This window comes from Stomoxys calcitrans, chromosome 1 (assembly GCF_963082655.1).
Source record: "Stomoxys calcitrans chromosome 1, idStoCalc2.1, whole genome shotgun sequence".
NCBI classification, from domain to species: Eukaryota; Metazoa; Arthropoda; class Insecta; order Diptera; family Muscidae; genus Stomoxys; species Stomoxys calcitrans.
Window position 1 is genome coordinate 250,853,099 of NC_081552.1, and position 19,471 is coordinate 250,872,569.

Consider the following 19,471-nt stretch of genomic DNA (forward strand, 5'->3'; position numbering starts at 1 on the left):
CTGACTCCACCTCCAAAAAAGCAATGAACCGATTATTTGCAAGCCTCATATTTTTCCGCAACACTAATTGTCTAGTCCCTCAAATAATCGCACTCTATAAAAAGCAACAACAACAGCATATAGCACATGTGCTTGACTCTGTTTGGGTTCTTCTTTGCCCATTTGCGCTGCGGCAGCAAACAGCAACAACAACAACATGCTGCCGTTGAATTTATCACTTAATTGGTGTTTTGTCATTGTTTAAGTGATTGTGACCTTCACATTGAAATATTTTGGGCAAAAAACAAAAAAAAACACATAATTCATATTCGGTTATACGACTATGGTTGGTGGTGGTGATGATGATGATGACGACGATAATGACGTTGACAAACGTTCATACACACTTGTGTGTATTCAGCAAAAATTTAACACAACACCGCAAAACAGACAGACAGACAGATAGACAGTAGCAGGCAGCAAAAACAGCAGCAACAGTCTCAACAGGGCCATATCGAATTAAACTAAGCTACTCTCCACACAGACGCACGCACACACACCTTCATAGCCTATGAAGATACATCGCTCCCCCTCACTCACTTCATATTACAGTTTATTTAATTGTTTGTTATTGTTATAATTTGCCATAATTGAGAGGCAGTAAAAAAAAACTACAACAACAACAAAATAACACTGATATTAAATATGAACTTTTTTGTTGTTGATAAATGAGAATACATTTTATTTAAAATGTTGTGTTTTTTTTTAGATTTTGTTGTTGGACAACGCAACGTGATCGCCATCCATATTTTGCCTACAAAGTGGCACAGTGGAGGATTAAGTGAAAAATGATAAAGTAACGAGGTACATGAAAATGTAAATATTCGTATCATAAGGATTAGGCATGTGATTATTGCAATTCAAGGGGGAGAAACTTCTTGTCCGAAAGCCAAGAACCGGAATCCATGGCCAAAAATCCATTTATTTGATTCTATTAGAATTTTTTACATTGCACATTTGGATTATGGAACACATTGCATTATGAAACAAAGGGGATACTCCCAGAGCACCACGACATAGTCAAGAAGTTTTACACGGCTAATAATACCTAACTAATGGTGGCACCATTGGTGAGGCATAACCATCTCGCCAGCATTCGAAACCACCCGTTCAGCATCATAGGCGGGTATGATAACTGCTACGCCACGTTGACTTCCAGTAGAATTTTAGTTCTTTAAAAAAGCATAATCTTTCTTTTGAACGTAGCTATAAGCACAGTGGTTAAATTTCCAAATTTGGTCATAGTTAAATGAAAATCTTCTACAGAATTCCCCCTAAGAAAATTCTCAAATAGATTTCGCATTTGTCCCCACTGTTCATTTCATTCATGTTGTTATTTGACAACCATCTTCACTTGTTTCACAGCGTACAGCTTCGACTTAAGACAGAAGATGCCATGCAATGTTTCCGTAAACAAAAAAGGATTAAGTAAAGAAACTAACAAAAAATCGCAGACATAAACTTAACATATCTGCTGAATATTCAAAATCTGAGAAGAGAACAGATGTGCCGAGCTATTTGTTTTATGCAGAATTCACATGTATGAGATTAGACAACAAAATCTACACTTTGGGCTGCTTACAAATATTTTCTTTAAAACCTACAATTGGATAGGTCATGGAAATCTTTTCGGCCGGGCCGAATCTTATATACCCTCCGCCATGAATAGCTGTTGTCGAGTTCTTTGCGCGATATCTTTTTTTTAGGGCAAACAAAGAATGATGAATAAGATCCGTTATAGCATTGGAGCTATATCAAGTTATAGTCCGATTCAGATCATAAATGAATTAAATGCCGAACATTGTAAAAGTCATTGTGAAATATTTCAGTCCTTTCAGATAAGAGTTGCGCCTTGTAGGGGCTCAAGCAGCAAAATCGGGAGATTGGTTTATATGGGAGCTGTATCAAGCTATAGATCGATTCAGACCATATTAGACACGCATGGGAGAAGTCGTTGTACAAAGTTTCTGCCAAATCGAGGTGTTACTTACAGAATGACGAAATTAGTCTACCCCCCTCCTATGGTGGAGGGTATAAAAAAATTTTTGCTTGTTGTGAAAAACGTCAAATTTCAGTCACAGGTAAAGCGACCTAGGCGAAACTATACTGAGACTTCCGCATTCAGAAGCTTACTGGGAAAGCTCATTGATGCTGGGGTTTATCTAGGATGAACCTTTGCTGGAAATGGGCTCTTGACCCGTAGACAGTGCATTGGCTGTATGTGAGCGTGATTACACTCATACTAGTTTAACAAATGACTACGAAATTTGTTCAAATAAGTTGTACTAACAACATGTTGCTAGCAACATTGTCAAATTTCTTAGATTTTAAATATACATGTATATTTATTCCATCGAATAATGCCAATCAGCTGTTTACAAATTTAGCCTTTTGAGGAGGCCACCGTAGCGCAGAGGTTAGCATGTCCGCCTATGACGCTGAACGTCTAGGTTCGAATCCTGGCGAGACCATCAGAAAAAATATTCAACGGTGATTTTCCCCTCCTAATGCTGGCAACATTTGTGAGGTACTATGCCATGTAAAACTTCTCTCCAAAGAGGTGTCACACTTCGGACTCGGCTATAAAAAGGAGGACCCTTATCATTAAGCTTAAACTTGAATCGGATTGCACTCATTGATATGTGAGCAGTTTGCCCCTGTTTCTTAGTGGAATTTTCATGGCAAAATTTGCAAAAAAATTCCATTTAGTCTTTCGAGAGCCTCCAGGAAGGGTCCCCTGAATTCGCCATACTTCCTCCTTCTAGTGAACAACACCAGCTTTGCCCTTTTGTGTTTTATGCCAAACCCATTGGCCATTGCCCTTCTAGGCAGTAAGTCCTTCCTTGTTGACGGTGGGGATGGCATTTCCCCGAAAAAGGAACTTGGAGATGGAGGTAGCTCGCCCTCCCCAAGCGCTTCTGTATTCCGTTAAACAATGAATCATTTAGGCTTTTGGACGTGTCAGTGTTTCGGTGATCCTGAAGATATTGGAGATTATGTCAATGCGGGAGTGGTGGCTGGAGCCGAATATCATGATATATGTATGTGGACAGTCAGTCGTCGCTTAAGGCGACGAACTATGTGAATTCGAGACTGGTTAGAAGATGCAAAGAGCTTATTTGAACCTTAGGAAGGGCTGTCTGTCTCAGGGCTGCGTAGTCGGAGTTAGCGGCTAGCAGTTGAGCATGCTTGCCCTGACTTTCATTTCAACTTCGGCCTGAGGTCGGAGAAAAAAACGATATATGGCGGTTTTCGTGTGGTCTCAGGTCACAATCAGGACACACATCCCACAGGTTGGCGTTAATCCTACCTATGTATGAGTTGAGGCAACTGCATCTGTCAGAACGCAGTTGAGCCTGGAATGGCCTGATTTGCCGCGCGAGATAAATTTCTTCAGGTGCAATGTAGTCTCCAATGGCAAATAAAATATGCAAGTTTTCAGAAAAAGTAGTTTTTACTTTGGTTAACAGACATATGGTAACAATGATGTCAACATACAACTGTTAACTACCAAAACAACGCTTTGCATGCCAAATAAAAAAGTTTAATTACAACTAAACAAATTGGCAACACTGTTGAAACATTGTGAGAATTCACAAAATTTAATTGAAGTTTAGCAACATTTAGGCTTGAGGCAGTATGAATTTTTTGAAGTTTCGTTTCTTTGACTCCAAATCATTTCCAAAATTCCTTGACAAGAAAATGGTTTTAATTTTTAGAGTTTTTTTGGTGTCAGGTAACCCTGTGATAAATCGGTAGCCAGTAGCCGAGTTGGTAATGTGTTCAGGATGGTGGATTACCAGTCGGCAGTCGTGCGTTCGATTCACATCACTTACCTGATTTGTGTCTACTGTGGTATTGCAATGGACTTAATAGTCAAAATGAGTATGTATGTCTAAATGAGTATGTTGAATATTACTTTCTTCTGAAAGACTTCAATTTGTAAAATACATTTGTGTAAAATTAATTTTTTGTAAAAAATACAAAACTTTCATAAATATCCTTTAGTGCCTAAATTCCAAAACTTATCCTATATGTTGAATATTATTTTTCTTCTGAAAGATTTCAATATAAAATTGTGTAAAATTTAATTTTTGTAAAAAATGCAAAATTTTCATAATTATCCTTTAGTGCCTAAAAGTAGGCTTTATTATTTTGGAAGCTAAACATAACGGATTTATACTAGATAAGTATTGCAATTAGTCTTGATCCATGCTACGCATTTAAACTGCATTAGCTCAGTTTGTAGGAGAGAGAGAGAGCGAGAGTTAAGGGCAATGAGTTTCCTCACCTTTAGCCCCCTTTCTCTCTCTCCCTCTCATACAAACTAAAAATTACATCAATTAAAAATCCCTGATGTGCATGGGGACCTACTTCAAAATCATGCCTATAGTAGACACCTCTAAGCTCCATTTCTTTAGCAGCCCAGTGTAAATCGCTCATGTGTGCTTCTCCTTAGACAAATAAATGCATATATTCGCACTTACACCAAATCACAAATCAAATTGCAAAACAATTGCCAGTAAATCAATGAACCCTAAACGATCGCAAAAATACCACGCTATACAAATTCAAGGTCAGTAATTTTCTAAAATTGAAATTCACTTTCATTATCAGCGGTCTTCTATATGTGCATTACTGGGGTGGGGGGAAAATGTGCATAGGTGAGTGAGTACAACACTTCCATCATCCAGGCCCGGTGCAAATGAAAAAAAACACACACATACACACACACAAAAACAATAACAACAACAACAGAAAATCAAATATATAATGATAAGAAAATATAGACAAACATGCAGTCATCGTTATTATGCACTGCAAAATCCAAATGAAGACAAAAAATCACACATTTTGTGTGATTATTTAATAGGCTTTCTGCTTTTGTAATTTTAAAAAAATATTTGCATTTATTTGTTTTTATACAACACATATATTAAATAAGCGTAAATGTTAATGAAGATATAAAAGAATGAATGAATTGTTGGAAGTTTAGAAATCGTTCAAATTGAAAGAAGAAGCGTAGCGCAGAGATTAGCATGTCCGCCTATGATGCTGAACGCCCGGGTTCGAACCCCGGCGGTAACATCAGACTTATTTTCAGCGGTAGTTAACCCTGCCCCGGTAGCCGAGTTGGTAGCGTGCGTGGATTACCAGTGCAGGGGTCGTTGGGTTGGATTCCCGCCAGAAGCCTTGGTCTGTCGCTACTGTGGTATCACAATGGACCTAAAACTCTTACCTAACCTATCCCTTCCTAATGTTGGTGATGTTTGTTAGGCTCTATGCTATGTTTACATGGCTTGACATGACATTTTGGCCTAGATTGGCTTCGTATTTTGCTATTTACTAAAATATGCGTGATTTGATTTTCATTTTGTTGCACGATTTGGTGTGGTGACAAAATTGACAACGACTTTGCTGCAGTATGCATTAACATACGTTTATAAAGTTAAATGTTATACAGTTTGGAAATCAAAATATGTGAGAAAAATTAAATTTAAGGTAAGGTTAGATTAGGTTGAAAAGAGGGTGCGGATATTAATCCGTCCCATACCACTGTGGACATACACCTAAGCCAGTAATCGGCTTGTTGTGCGCTCAACTATACAAATATTGTTAGATGCAAAAAAAAGTTTGCATTGACTCATGGAAAATTTTAATTTTCATCGAAAACTTTAATTTTTATCGGAAATTTGAATTTTCATCGAAAATTTTAATTTTTATCGAAAACTTTAATTTTTATCGGAAATTTGAATTTTCATCGAAAATTTGAATTTTCATCAAAAATTTTAATTATCATCGAAAGTTTGAATTTTCATCGAAAATTTTAATTTTCATCGAAAATTTTAATTTTCATCGAAAATTTTAATTTTAATCGAAATTTTGAATTTTCATCAAAAATTTTAATTTTCATGAAAAATTTAAACATTTGAATTTTCATTGAAAATTTGAATTTCCATTGAAAATTTGAATTTTCATCAACAATTTAAATTTTCTTTGAAAATTTGAATTTTCAGGGAAATTTGAATTTTCATGGAAAATTTTAACCATATATAAGTCGGATGTCAGGATGCTTAAAACAACTCAATGATTCAAGTTTTATCGAAATCGGGTTATAAATGCAGTTTTTATGGGCTCAAGACCCTTAATCGACAGATCGGTCTATATGACAGCTATATTTGAATATAGACCGATTTGAACCATATTTGAATCCCATATTGTCCCGGGTGGTATACATGTCCCTTTGGGGTACAATTTTGGTGTGAGGCGACCCCCCGAGAATTGACCCAAAGTTTATGAAAATGAAAATTTTCATCGAAAATTTGAATTTTTATCGAAAATTCTAATTTTCATCGAAAATTTGAATTGTCATTGAAAATTTTAATTGTCATCGAAAATTTGAATTGTCATCGAAAATTTGAATTTTCTTCGAAAATTTGAATTGTCATCGAAAATTTGATTTTTTTGGAAATTTTGAATTTTCTTCGAAATTTTGAATTTGCTTCGAAATTTTAAATTTTCTTCGAAATGTTGAATTTTCTTCGAAATTTTGAATTTTCTTCGAAAATTTTTATTATCATCAAAAATTTCAATTTTCATCGAAAATTTGTATTATCATCAAAAATTTCAATTTTCATCGAAAATTTTAATAGCATCGAAATTTGAATTTTCATCGAAAATTTGAATTGTCATCGAAAATTTGAATTGTCATCGAAAATTTGAATTTTTATCGATAACTTGTATTTTCATCAAAAATTTGAATGTTTTAACTTTGTCTTCTTGGTTTGGCTCGAGGTCATCGAACAAATTACAAAAACAGGTGTTGGTGTTTTATATGATTATTTTAATTCTAATTTTTACCAATATTTCGACCAGAGCCGGTGATCTTCAGCTTCAGTCGAACTTGCGTTGTAAAGGAAAAGTCTATTGTTTTGTTTCAAAATTTAAAACCCTGATGAAGACGACCGGCTGTGGTCGAAATATTGCTAAATATTACGAATAAAACAATCATATAAAACACCAACACCTGTTTTTGTAAATTGTCAATGACCTCGAGCCAAACCAAGAAAACAAAGTTATAAAATTCCAAAGGTCAACAATAAAATCACAGAATTTGAATTTTTATCGAAAATTTTAATGGTCATCGAAAATTTTAATGGTCATCGAAAATTTGAATTTACTTCAAAATTTTGAATTTTCATCGAAAATTTTAATTTGATTTTTTTTTATCGAAAATTTGATATTTCAACGAAAAATCGAATTTGTGTCGAAAATTTTAATTTTCACGAAAATTTGAATTTTTATGGAAAATTTTAATTTAATCGAAATTTGTAATTGTCATCGAATATTTGAATTTTTATAGAAAATTTCAATTTAATCGACAATTTTAATTGTCATCGAAAATTTGAAATTTTCTTCAAAAATTGGAATTTCCGTCTTTCTCCGCTATGGCCCAGTATTAAAACGATGCGGATCGTGCCATCCTCAGAGAAGGCGTTAATCTCATTCTTGCACTCCAAGAACATTCGTGAGCTTTACCTGGTTGTTTTAGCCCTGATGGCCACTGTGTGCAATATTGTTCTCACTCGTCGTCTTCTCGTTAACACCATACCACATCACACATATCGCGATCGATCTGATTTCCACCTGCGGAACCGTGTTTTGGTAAGGCAGCCACTGTGCGGCAGCCACTTGGCAACAATGTCTCACACTCGACCTAAAATATAGTCTAAGGTAACCCCTTAGAAACTTCATCCGATCCATTCAGATTTATTCCTATCATCGCCTCGTTTATCCCGCGATAGTATGGCGTGCATCAGTCTCCTATGCACTCTTCCAATGCTTTGAGTTTCATAGTCGCAGTGGCTCATACATAATCTGTATGTGGGCTATTTAGAATTGATTTCAATGCCTTGTAGGCGGTTGTAATGTCGTTAGGTTGCTATTCTTCTTCATTGCCGTCCGCCAAACTACCAAGGCGTAAAGTAGTATCGTTTCAACGCCTCTATATAGCGCTTGGACTATTTTCGGGGTTAAGCCTCATTTCAAGCACACCTTCGTAGTACCCAGCATTTCCAAGCCTTCTCAGTACGCTCCTGAATGTGGCTCTTTCAGTTGAGTTTCCTATCCAAGTTCATCCCCAAGTATTTGCCCTTATCGGATATCAAAACCGTTGTGTTGAGGAAACTAAGTAGGGTCAGGTTAGGTAAGATTGGCAGTCCTTTACAGACTCATGTTTGGTTCCAAGCTTTATCTTTTTACGGGTAGGGGCAGTTGCCCAACAACAAAATATTGAATGCACTATTTGTCAAAAGCAGTGATTAGTGAAATTCTGGTATCAAGGATGTTACTGCAAATTTCAAATTTTGCCCATGAACATTCCACTAAGGAACAGGGGCAAACTTCTCACATATCAATGAGTGCAGTCCGAATCAAATTTAAGCTCAATGATAACGCGCCTCCCTTTTATAGCCGAGTCCGAACGGCGTGCCGCATTGCGACACCTCTTTTAAGGAGAAGTTTTTACATGGCATAGTACCTCACAAATGTCGCCAGCATTAGGAGGGGAAAAGCACTGCTGAAAATTTTTTCTGATGGTCTCGCCAGGATTCGAACCCAGGCGTTCAGCGTCATAAGCGGACATGCAAACCTCTGCGCTACAGTGGCTTCTGGTGTATTTTACTATTTCCCACCATTTTTCGTTGTTTGTGTCACAGTCACAACCAAACCTCTTTGACAGATAGTGTACTTCGCAAGAAAAAATTTTACTCATCTGTTTACAGTACACTACCTGGTAATTATGTCATGGTTGATACTATGTTCGCTTTTCGCCAATTTTTTTTTGTGGCTACTTTTTTCGATAAAAGATTTTGAAGTAGAAAAATCTTGGAGATTTTATTCAGTAGGACATTCGGTCATTATTTATGAAACAATTTTAATAAAAGTATTATATTGTCATCGAAATTTTTGTTGTGTTTGAAAAAAGTAATCGCGAAAAACATGTGTTTTCATCTGCGAAAAACGAACTTAATACCAGCCTTCATTTAGACAATTTTAAGTCCATTCTGATACCACAGTAGCGACAGACCAAGACTTCTGGGGAGAATCGAACCAACGGCCCCCGCTCTGGCAATCCGAGCACGCTATCAACTCGGCTACCAACTCGGCTATCAACTCGGCTACCAACTAGGCTACCAACTCGGCTATTAACTCTGCTACCAACTCGGCTACCAACTCGGCTACCAACTCGACCATCAACTCGGCTATCAACTGGGCTACCAACTCGGTTATCAACTTGGCTACCAACTCGGCTACCAGGGAAACTGAGTAACAGCATACAACAATTGCAAAGACACGAATCCACGTCATGTTTACTACACCCGATCTTACGGATTTTACTAAAAACCCGAATATATGGATCTATTGGGTTGCCCAAAAAGTAATTGCGGATTTTTTAAAAGAAAGTATATGCATTTTTAATAAAACTTGGAATGAACTTTAATCAAATATACTTTTTTTACACTTTTTTTCTAAAGCAAGCTAAAAGTAACAGCTGATAACTGACAGAAGAAAGAATGCAATTACAGAGTCAAAAGCTGTGAAAAAATTTGTCTACGCCGACTATATGAAAAATCCGCAATTACTTTTTGGGCAACCCATTTAGGACAATATGGGACATTGGGAGTATAGTAGGCATCCTACATCTAAATTTGGAATAAAAAATGCAAGTTTCTTACTATACTCTCAATTTTTCATGATGCCCTAAACACATATCAGGGATTTTTTGAGATGGGGCAAAAGTTAGGCAACTGAGGTATAAATTAACCCAAATTCTAGATAATTATTCCAAGGGTGCAGTAATGCCTGTTCATTAAGCCCGTTGGGCATGTCCAATGATGAACTTCTGATTGATTTAATAACGATCAGTTAAACATTTGCCTTTCGTCGCCAACTTTGCGGCTCCATTCATGCGTGTCAGTCAATCAAAAAAAAAAAAAAAAAACAAAAATGCAGTGCGAACTGTCTGCAGACGGCAACACTGTCATACCGGCTAAACTGATAAGCAACTTTGCATTGTTTCCACTTTGTATGAGAGACGTATGTACATAACGAGCCACCGATGGTTGGGGAGAATGTATTTGGTTTTTGGCATTCAGTTATTGTTGATGAGCTATAATCACAACACCTACCCAGCGAGAGTGCAGAAAACGAATTTCAAAAAACATCTCATTCACCATCAATAGCCGGCAGCTTTGTATAGCAGGAAGATTTTGAAATAACTGCAGTGAAACTATATACATTATATCAAAGCCAAATTGGGCCACTTTCCCACAAAGGTAAGAATCAAGATCCTTTGGAATACTGGAAGTATTTTTTTCGTGCATATCGATATCTGCGTGATGGCAGTTTTACATTGTCAGGCGTAAATATTTGCATTCCCCATCACTTTGTGGCTTGAAATGAAAGCGAAACTTATCAGTTTTTTTTTCGTTAAACATACCGCTTTTGACTTGCATTTATTTGCAGTGTTTTTTTTTTTTTTGGTTCTATTATATATCAGCGGATAAAATGGTGTTTGTCTTGATTACAAAATAAATAACAACGTTATCGGAAAACGTAGTAGCATTTTTGGGCAAACGCATATAACTGCAATATTTTATCCGAGAAATATATTCATGGAAGAGCTAAAGCCTTGAGCGATTTTTTAAAATGGGTTTAGGGGGTGGGGCTACCAACAGAGTTTAGTTTGATGATTACATGTTTGATCTCGCTTACAGTTCTTATGATCATCATTAAACTTATCTTTTAGATTCCAACGACAAATTAAAATAAGGAAAGCGTTGTACGAAGTTTTGGGAAGATTGGCCAATAAATCGGCCGATATATATATATATATATATATATATATATATGAGAGCTATATCTAAATCTGAACCGATTTCTATGAAATTAACCAGTAATCATAAGTCGAGAATCATAAGAAAATCCTTTCTGCCAAATTTCGAGAAAATCGGTCAACAAATGACCATTTTATGGCATTATTACTACAAATCGGACGAACATATGTATGGGAGCTATATCCGAATATGAACCGATTTTTTCCAATTTCAATAAGCTTCATCTCTAGGCCAAAAAACATGCCTGTACCAAATTCGAAGACGATCGGATGATAACTGCAACCTGTACTTTGTACACAAATTAACAAGGACAGAAGGACAGACAGACAGACGGACATAGCTAAATCGAATCAGAAAGTGATTCTGAGTCGATCGGTATACTTATCAATGGGTCTATCTCGCTTCCTTCTGGGTTTTACGAAAAAATGCACTTAGTTGTAATACCCTATACCACAGTAGTGGTGTAGAATACAACAAGTAAGAGCGTGCTAAGTTCGGCCGGGCCGGATCTTATTGATTGCCCAAAAAGTAATTGCGGATTTTTTTAAAGAAAGTAAATGCATTTTTAATAAAACTTAGAATGAACTTCAATCAAATATACTTTTTTACACTTTTGTTCTAAAGCAAACTAAAAGTAACAGCTGATAACTGACAGAAGAAAGAATGCAATTACAGAGTCACAAGCTGTGAAAAAAATTGTCAACGCCGACTATATGAAAAATCCGCAATTACTTTTTGGGCAACCCAATATATACCCTCCACCATGGCTCGCATTTGTCGAGTTCTATGTGCGGTATCTCTTTTTAGGCAAACAAATAATATTGAATAAGAACTGTTATGCTATTGGAGCTACATCAAGTTATAGTCCGATTCGGACCATAAATGAACTGAATAGGTTTATATGGGAGCGATTCAGACCATATTAGTCACGCATGTTGAAGGTCATAAGAGAAACCGTTGTACAGAATTTCTGCCAAATCGGATGAGAATTGGGCCCTCTAGAGGCTCAAGAAGTCAAGATCCCAGATCGGTTTATATGGCAGCTAAATCAGTTTATGAACCGATTTGTGCCATACTTAGGACAGTTATTGGAAGTCATAACAGAACACCTCATGCAAAATTTCTGCCAAATCGGATGAGAATTGCGCCCTCTAGAGGCTCAAGAAGTCAAGATCCAAGATCGGTTTATATGGCAGCTATACCAGATTATGAACCGATTTAAATCATACTTAGCACAGTTATTGGAAGTCATAACAGAACACCTCATGCAAAATTTCTGCCAAATCGGATGAGAATTGCGCCCTCTAGAACCTCAAGAAGTCAAGATCCAAGATCGGTTTATATGACAGCTATACCAGATTATGCACCGATTTGAATCATACTTAACACAGTTTTTGGAAGTGATACCAAAACACCACCTGCAAAATTTCAGTCAAATCGGATGAAAATTGCGCCCTCTAGAACCTCAAGAAGTCAAGACACAAGATCGGTTTATATGACAGCTATATCAAAATATGGACCGATTTGAAACACATTTAGCGCAGTTGTTGGAAGTGATACCAAAACATTACGTGCAAAATTTCAGTCAAATCGGATGAGAATTGCGCCCTCTAGAGGCTCAAGAAGTCAAGACCCAAGATCGGTTTATATATGGCAGCTATATCAAAACAAGGACCGATTTGGCCCATTTACAATCCCAATCGACCTACACTAATAAAAAGTATTTGTGGAAAATTTCAAGTGCCTAGCTTTACTCCTTCGAAAGTTAGCGTGCTTTCGACAGACAGACGGACGGACATGGCTAGATCGACTTAAAATGCCATGACGATCAATAATATATATACTTTATGGGGTCTCAGACGCATATTTCGAGGTGTTACAAACAGAATGACGAAATTAGTATACGCCCAGTCTAAGGTGGAGGGTATAAATAAGGCCGTAATTTTGTATACCCACCACGGAAGTATGAGGGTATATTAATTTTGTCATTCTGTTTGCTACACATCTTAATAACCATTTCCGACCCTATATATATATTCTTATTCAGCGTAAAAATTTAAGACGATCTAGCCGTTTCCGTCCGTCTGTCTGTAGAAATCGCTCTACAGCCGCAGGTTAAGTTCAAAGATGAGCTACATCGGACTATATCTTGATATAACCCCCATATATATGGATCCGCCGATTTAGGGTCTTATGCCTATAAAAGCCACATTCATTATCCGATTTTGGTGAAATTTGGGTCAATTAGTTATGTTAGGTCCTTCGACATCTTTCTTCAATTTGGCCCAGATCGGTCCAGATTTGGATATAGCTGCCATATAGACCGATCTATGGATTTAAGGTTTTGGGGCCTCAAAAGGCGCATTTATTGTCCGATTTCGCCGAAATTTGGGACAGTGAGTTGTGTTAGACTCCTCAACATCTTTCTGCAATTTAGCCCAGATCGGTCCAGATTTGAATATAGCTGCAATATAGACCGATCTCTCGATTTAAGGTTTTAGGCCCATAAAAGGTTTATTTATTGTCCGATGTAGCCGAAATTTGGAACAGTGAGTTAAGTTAAGTCCCTCGACATACTACTACAATATGGCACAGTTCGGTCCAGATTGGGATATAGCTGCCATATAGACCGATCTCTCGATTTAAGGTTTTGGGCCCATAAAAGGCGCATTTATTGTCCGATGTCACCGAAATTTGGGAGAGTGAGTTAAGTTAGGCCCTTCGAAATTCTTCTTCATCTTGGCCCAAACCGATCAATATCTCGATTTATAGTCTTGGCCCCATAAAGCACGCATTTAGAATCCGATTTCACTGAAATTTGACACAATGACTTATGTTATGCTTATCGACATCAGCATCGTATATGGTTCAGATCGGTTTATTTTTAGATATAGCAACAAAAAAGACCAATGACTTTACTTATTAGAATTTGGTCCAAATCGGAACATATTTCGATATAGCTGCTATGGGGCATAAGCTATGTGTTTTTCACCGGATTTTGACGATAGGTGGTTTACATATATGCCCGAGGTGGTGGGTATCCAAAGTTCGGCCCGGCCGAACTTAATGCCTTTTTACTTGTTAAGATTATTTTTTAAAAAGTTGAAAAAATATTTTAAACATCTCTCAAGTCTTTTAGAGGAGCAAAGCCCACATCATCTTTGAAAAAAACGAGCCAAATAGTACACTGAAATATCTGCTAATAGCACCAGAAGATCAGCCCGTGGTTTCTTGTGAATCCACCTGAAAACCTCAGATTTGTACTCTACTCCAAATTCCTTTGATTTAGGTACCATATTGTAGTTCTTTATTCTCTTTTCCCCATGGTAACTTGACCAGATTTGTGTTTACGGTTCACCACAATAATGTAAACAAATGAAAGCGTGCTAAAATCTTGGGAACCCAACACCATCGATTCTGCTACAATATGGGAGCTATATCTGGTTATAGACCGATTTGGACCGTACTCAGCACAGTTGTTGGAAGTCATACACTGTGTGCAAATTTCGGCCAAATCGAATGAAAATTGAGGCTACCAGGGGCTCAAGAAGTCAAATCGGGAGATCGGTTCATATGAGAGCTATATCTAAATCTGAACCGATATGGCCCATTTGCAATCCCCAACTAGATTAGTATACCCCCATCCTATGGTGGTGGGTATAACAAAAATTCGGTTGACCCTAGAACACAATACTCTGCTACAGCAACAACAACAGCCCTGATTCAGAACTGTTCTAACCACCGTTTTTACCAAGGTGGACTCGGTGACGCAAAGGTAAGCATGTCCACCAATGAATCTGGCGTTCACTTTAGGTCATAGACCTATCTATCCTCTGCTTGGTTCCGTTGAATATTCAACTCCAGGAACTCTGCAACTAAAGTGTGGTGCGTCCAGAGGGATCTAGCATCGATTCGAGTGGGTCTAGCTGAGCAGTTTAACAGGTGACGTGTATCGTGTGGTTCCAGGTCACAATCGGAACGCACATCCTGCACGTGGGCATCAATCCATGCTCTGTAGGAGATGAGGCGGCTGCATCTGCCGGATCGTATTTGAGGTAGAACTACTCTGGTTTGTCTGGAAAGATCAATTTCTACAGGTGCAATGGGAGGCGGTCGTTCTCCAAGGACCACATTCACCCACATTCACTATTTTACGTTAATGCTACCGTGAATGGCTTTCCTCCTAGCCCTGTCACTCTAGGGATGCTCAATAAATTGACGGTTGAACAACCTGGCGCATCTTTTCGGATCGGTCACAGTTACGTCGCCAAAACTTACTGTTGTTCTGTCATCCCTTCTACCAGGGTTAGAGAGTGGCTTAACAGTAGACCGCAGATTAGTTAAACCGGTACCTAAGTTACATTGCTGCAAGTATTCCAGCCAAAAATTGCACTTATGTTCGTGGACAACCATGTTTATTTTCCGGATTCAGCCCGCTGAGTCTGGGGTTAGTGGGGTCCGTGCAACGAATTCCATCACGCTCGTCTGCGAGTGCCACTGTTGGGAAATTGGTCCGTTACGGCTGGTATGAAGCGAGCGGCTGCTGCGATGTTTCGGGATTTCATCTCGGCTTTTCCATCACACTTGAGAGGGATGTCAGCTGACCGAGCGGCAATTGTTGTACTCTCTGAAACCGACACAATTGGCCTTCTTCTGGTGGATAAGCAGTTATAAAGCCGGGTGGTCGGTCGGTAGTGAGTATTACGGTCTGATCCCACCGACTTTTCACCATACGTCACTCAGGAAATCAGGGGATGCAATGAAAATATCTGGAGAGCTTCTGCAACTCCTCGTTATGCTAATGGGGGCATCCTCATTTTCCGTGCAAATGCAAACAAGAAAAAGGCATTAAGTTGGGCCGGGCCGAACTTTGCATATCCACTACCTCGGGTATATATGTAAACCTCCTTTCCTCGCAATCCGGTGAAAATTGGAAAACTTATGCACCCAAATTCGGATCGGACATCGAGTGATCTACTAAATATAAGTCATTGCTGAGTTTTGTATTTCAAATTTCAACAAAATCGGGTAATAAACAAAGCTTTTATGAGCTTTAGACCCTTAATCGGCATATCGGTCTATATGAATGCTATGTCTAAATACAGCACGTTCAAAATTTCAACGAAATCGGGTAATAAATAAAGCTTTTATGGGCTTCAAACCCTTTATTGGCAGATCGGTCTATATGGCAGCTATATCTAAATATAGCCCGATCTGAACCATATTTGGGCCCTATGTCGGGAGGCCTAAAACTTCTCACTGTTTCAAATTTTAGCGAAATCGGTTAGAAAATAAAGCTTTTATGGGTTTTAGACCCGTAATCGGGAGATAGGTCTATATGGCAGCTATGTCTAAATATGGTCCGATCTGAACCATATTTGGTTCCTATGTTGGGAGGCCTAAAACTTCTCACTGTTTCAAATTTCAGCGAAATTGGATAACAAATAAAGCTTTTATTGACTTCAGACACTTTATCGGCAGATCGTTCTATATGGCAGCTATATTTAAATAGAGTCCGATCTAAACCATATTTGGGTCCTATGTCGGGAGGCCCAAAACTACTCACCGTTTCAAATTTCAGCGAAATCGGGTAATAAATAGAGCGTTTATGGGCTTAAGACCCTTTATCGGCAGATCAGTATACATGGCAGCTATATCTTATTATAGTCCGATCTGAACCCTTTGTGGGTCAGACGTCGGGAAGCCTTAAACTACTCACCGTTTCAAATTTCAGCGAAATCGGGTAATAAATAAACTTTTATGGGCTTCAGACCCTTTATTGGCGGATCGGTCTATATGGCAGCTATATCTAAATATAATCCGATCTGAACCATATTTGGATCAGATGTGGGGAAGCCTTAAGCTACTCACTGTTTCTAATTTCAGCGAAATCGGGTAAAAAATAAAGCATCTATTGGCATTAGTCCCTTTATCGGCAGATCGGTCTATACAGTAGCTATATCCAAGTATGGTCCAATTTAGCCCGTTCAAGAACTTAACCTGCGTGCTTCAAAAAGACGTATCTGTGCCAAATTTCAGCTCAATATCTCAATTTTTGAAGGCTGTAGAGTGACTACAACAGACGGACAGACAGACACGCGGACATCGTTAAATCTTCTTAGAATTTTACAACGATCCGAATTATATATACTTTGTAGGAGCGGAAATTGATATTTCGATGTGTTGCAAACGGAATGACTAAATGACTACACCCCCTATCCTACGGTGGTGGTTATAAAAATTAACTCACATCAGTTAAACAATTCCTAACTTTGCTTACATATGGAATCACAGTATGACGCTCGCATTCAAGCATCAATATTGAATTTTTTTTAACTTTTGCGCGTTGCTTTTGTGGGTTTTGTGTGCAGTGTTGCATGTTTGCAACGCGACGCTCAAAAACAACGCTCAACTCGTCCATTCTGTTTCAGCCTTTAAAGTCTCCTAGAACCAGACGATTATGGCCATACAGTAGGCCACTAATGTCGGTTCTATAAACCTGGCCATTAATTGGCTCACAACCTTATGTAGGTCATTGGGGCTTGCAAATGGGCCAAATCGGTCCATGGTTACATATAACTGTCATATAAACCGATCTGCTGATTTGACTTCCTGAGCCCCTTGATGTGATTTAAAGCAATGTAATGGCTTCTCCGACCTTTCATATCCCCGCCAAGTATGATCTGAATCGTTCCATAACGTCATGTAGCTCCTATATCTCCCGATTTAGCTTCCTTCCAGAGCCCTGGCTCTGGAGGGCCCTTTTCTTATTCGATTTGCCTAAATAATACTCCTCTTAAGACATCCTATACACATGCCAAATATGGTCTTTATCGGTCCAATACTCATATAACTCCCATATAAACTGATCTGCCAATTACACATCTGGAGATTTTTTCGATATAGCTGCCATACACATAAAGCAAACTCCCAGTTTGATGGTTTTAGCCGCTAGAGACCGCTATTGTTAGTCGATTTGATTAAGATTTTGATTGTTATGCTCTTTTTTTGCCTGCAGCATACCTGCAAAGTTGGGTTCGAATCGTTCAAAATTTTGATATAGCTCCCACCGATATTTTCTTAAGAATGACAACATTTTTTGTAACTTTTTTGCCTAGTTATTCAAGTTTAATCTTAGTTTTATTCTACTAATGTTTCTTTTGTTTATCTTCCTTAGACACTGTCACACTGCCGCTATCAACAAATCTACCTCAAAGCATAGAAATCTATGCGAAAATTGCATTATAAAAAAAGATAACAAAACACACACTAACACAGCCAAACGAAAAATCTCCAATACCATGGACATGACTGTATGAAAGCACATCGAATTTTAGGGCAAATTATCGCCATACAAACATAGCCAAACACACGCACACATCTGCATGGTGTTGTGTTTCCAGGCATAAAACAACACTTTTTTTAATTTAATTCTAAAATTGTAACGGACCCCCATTCAAAATGAATTCAGAAGATTTTAATGATGTTGTTGTTGGCAATGCAACAACAAAAAACCACGACAGTAATAGCAGTAATCTCAAAACGATGTATCCCATACTACTGACAAATGGCCATCATGATAATCACAACTCTACACCAAATGCTGAGGACAAACCCCATGTCCAGGTTAATGGCCAGAGACGTGATTCAAATCAGGCATGGACGCCTCTGCTGCAAAATGGCAACGGCAAAAATAATGCCACCAACAGCGATGATAACCTATCCCTAGAGGGCTTGGCCTCTGCAGATCATCAAAATGGCATTATCTATGCCGGGACAGGTAGCAATAACAATGAGGAGTTGAAGAACTTGAGGAATGAGATAATGCATCATTCGCCGCTGCAGTCCAACAATAATGGCTCGCTGGCGAATGGCAAAAATGGTCTGGGGCACAGTGATAAATACGATGAGCACGATCCCCTGACGGGCCTGTACAAACAGAAACATGATGTGGAAGAGTCAGGTCTAGATTCCGGACGCCATGGCAATGATGTGGCCAAAAGTCAAGGATGTGGTTTATTTGGCTGCAGACCAAAGTGGGCGCGTCACTTGGCCTCTACGCATGTATTTATGTTGGTCTTTTTGGTGGCCTATGTGCTGCAGGGCATGTACATGACCTATTTTGTATCGGTCATCACCACCATTGAGAAGTTGTTTCAAATCAAGTCCAAGACCACGGGCTTTCTGTTGAGTGCCAGTGAAATGGGTCAAATAAGTACGGCCATGTTGCTAACCTACTTTGCTGGGCGGGGCCATCGTCCACGATGGATTGCCTGTGGCATGGTGCTTTTCTCCATAGCCGCCTTTGCTTGTGCTCTGCCCCATTTTATATTCGGCAAGGATTTGCTGCAGACAACCGCTATTTTGGCTAATAAAAATGTGCCAACAACAACTCTAAAGGAGGGCCTTATGCTGGGCGAAGCTGGTTATCCCCTCAATGAGTCTAGTCTTGCTATGCTAACGCATCGTTCCGATTTGAATCTGTGTGTCTTGGGTAACAATACTCAAAATTCTACCATGGGTAAGATTTTCAG

General features: G+C 38.4%; 1 protein-coding gene across 1 annotated transcript in view; it reads left to right on the plus strand.

The window, feature by feature from the left end:
• Positions 1-19,471, plus strand: part of LOC106092296 (solute carrier organic anion transporter family member 74D) — a 112,694-nt gene that overhangs the window by 73,169 nt on the left and 20,054 nt on the right. Inside the window, exon 3 of the mRNA XM_059369601.1 lies at positions 18,115-19,458. Within this exon, the coding sequence (XP_059225584.1) occupies positions 18,399-19,458 (1,060 nt within the window). The 5' untranslated portion in view covers positions 18,115-18,398. The remainder of the gene's footprint in view (positions 1-18,114; positions 19,459-19,471) is intronic.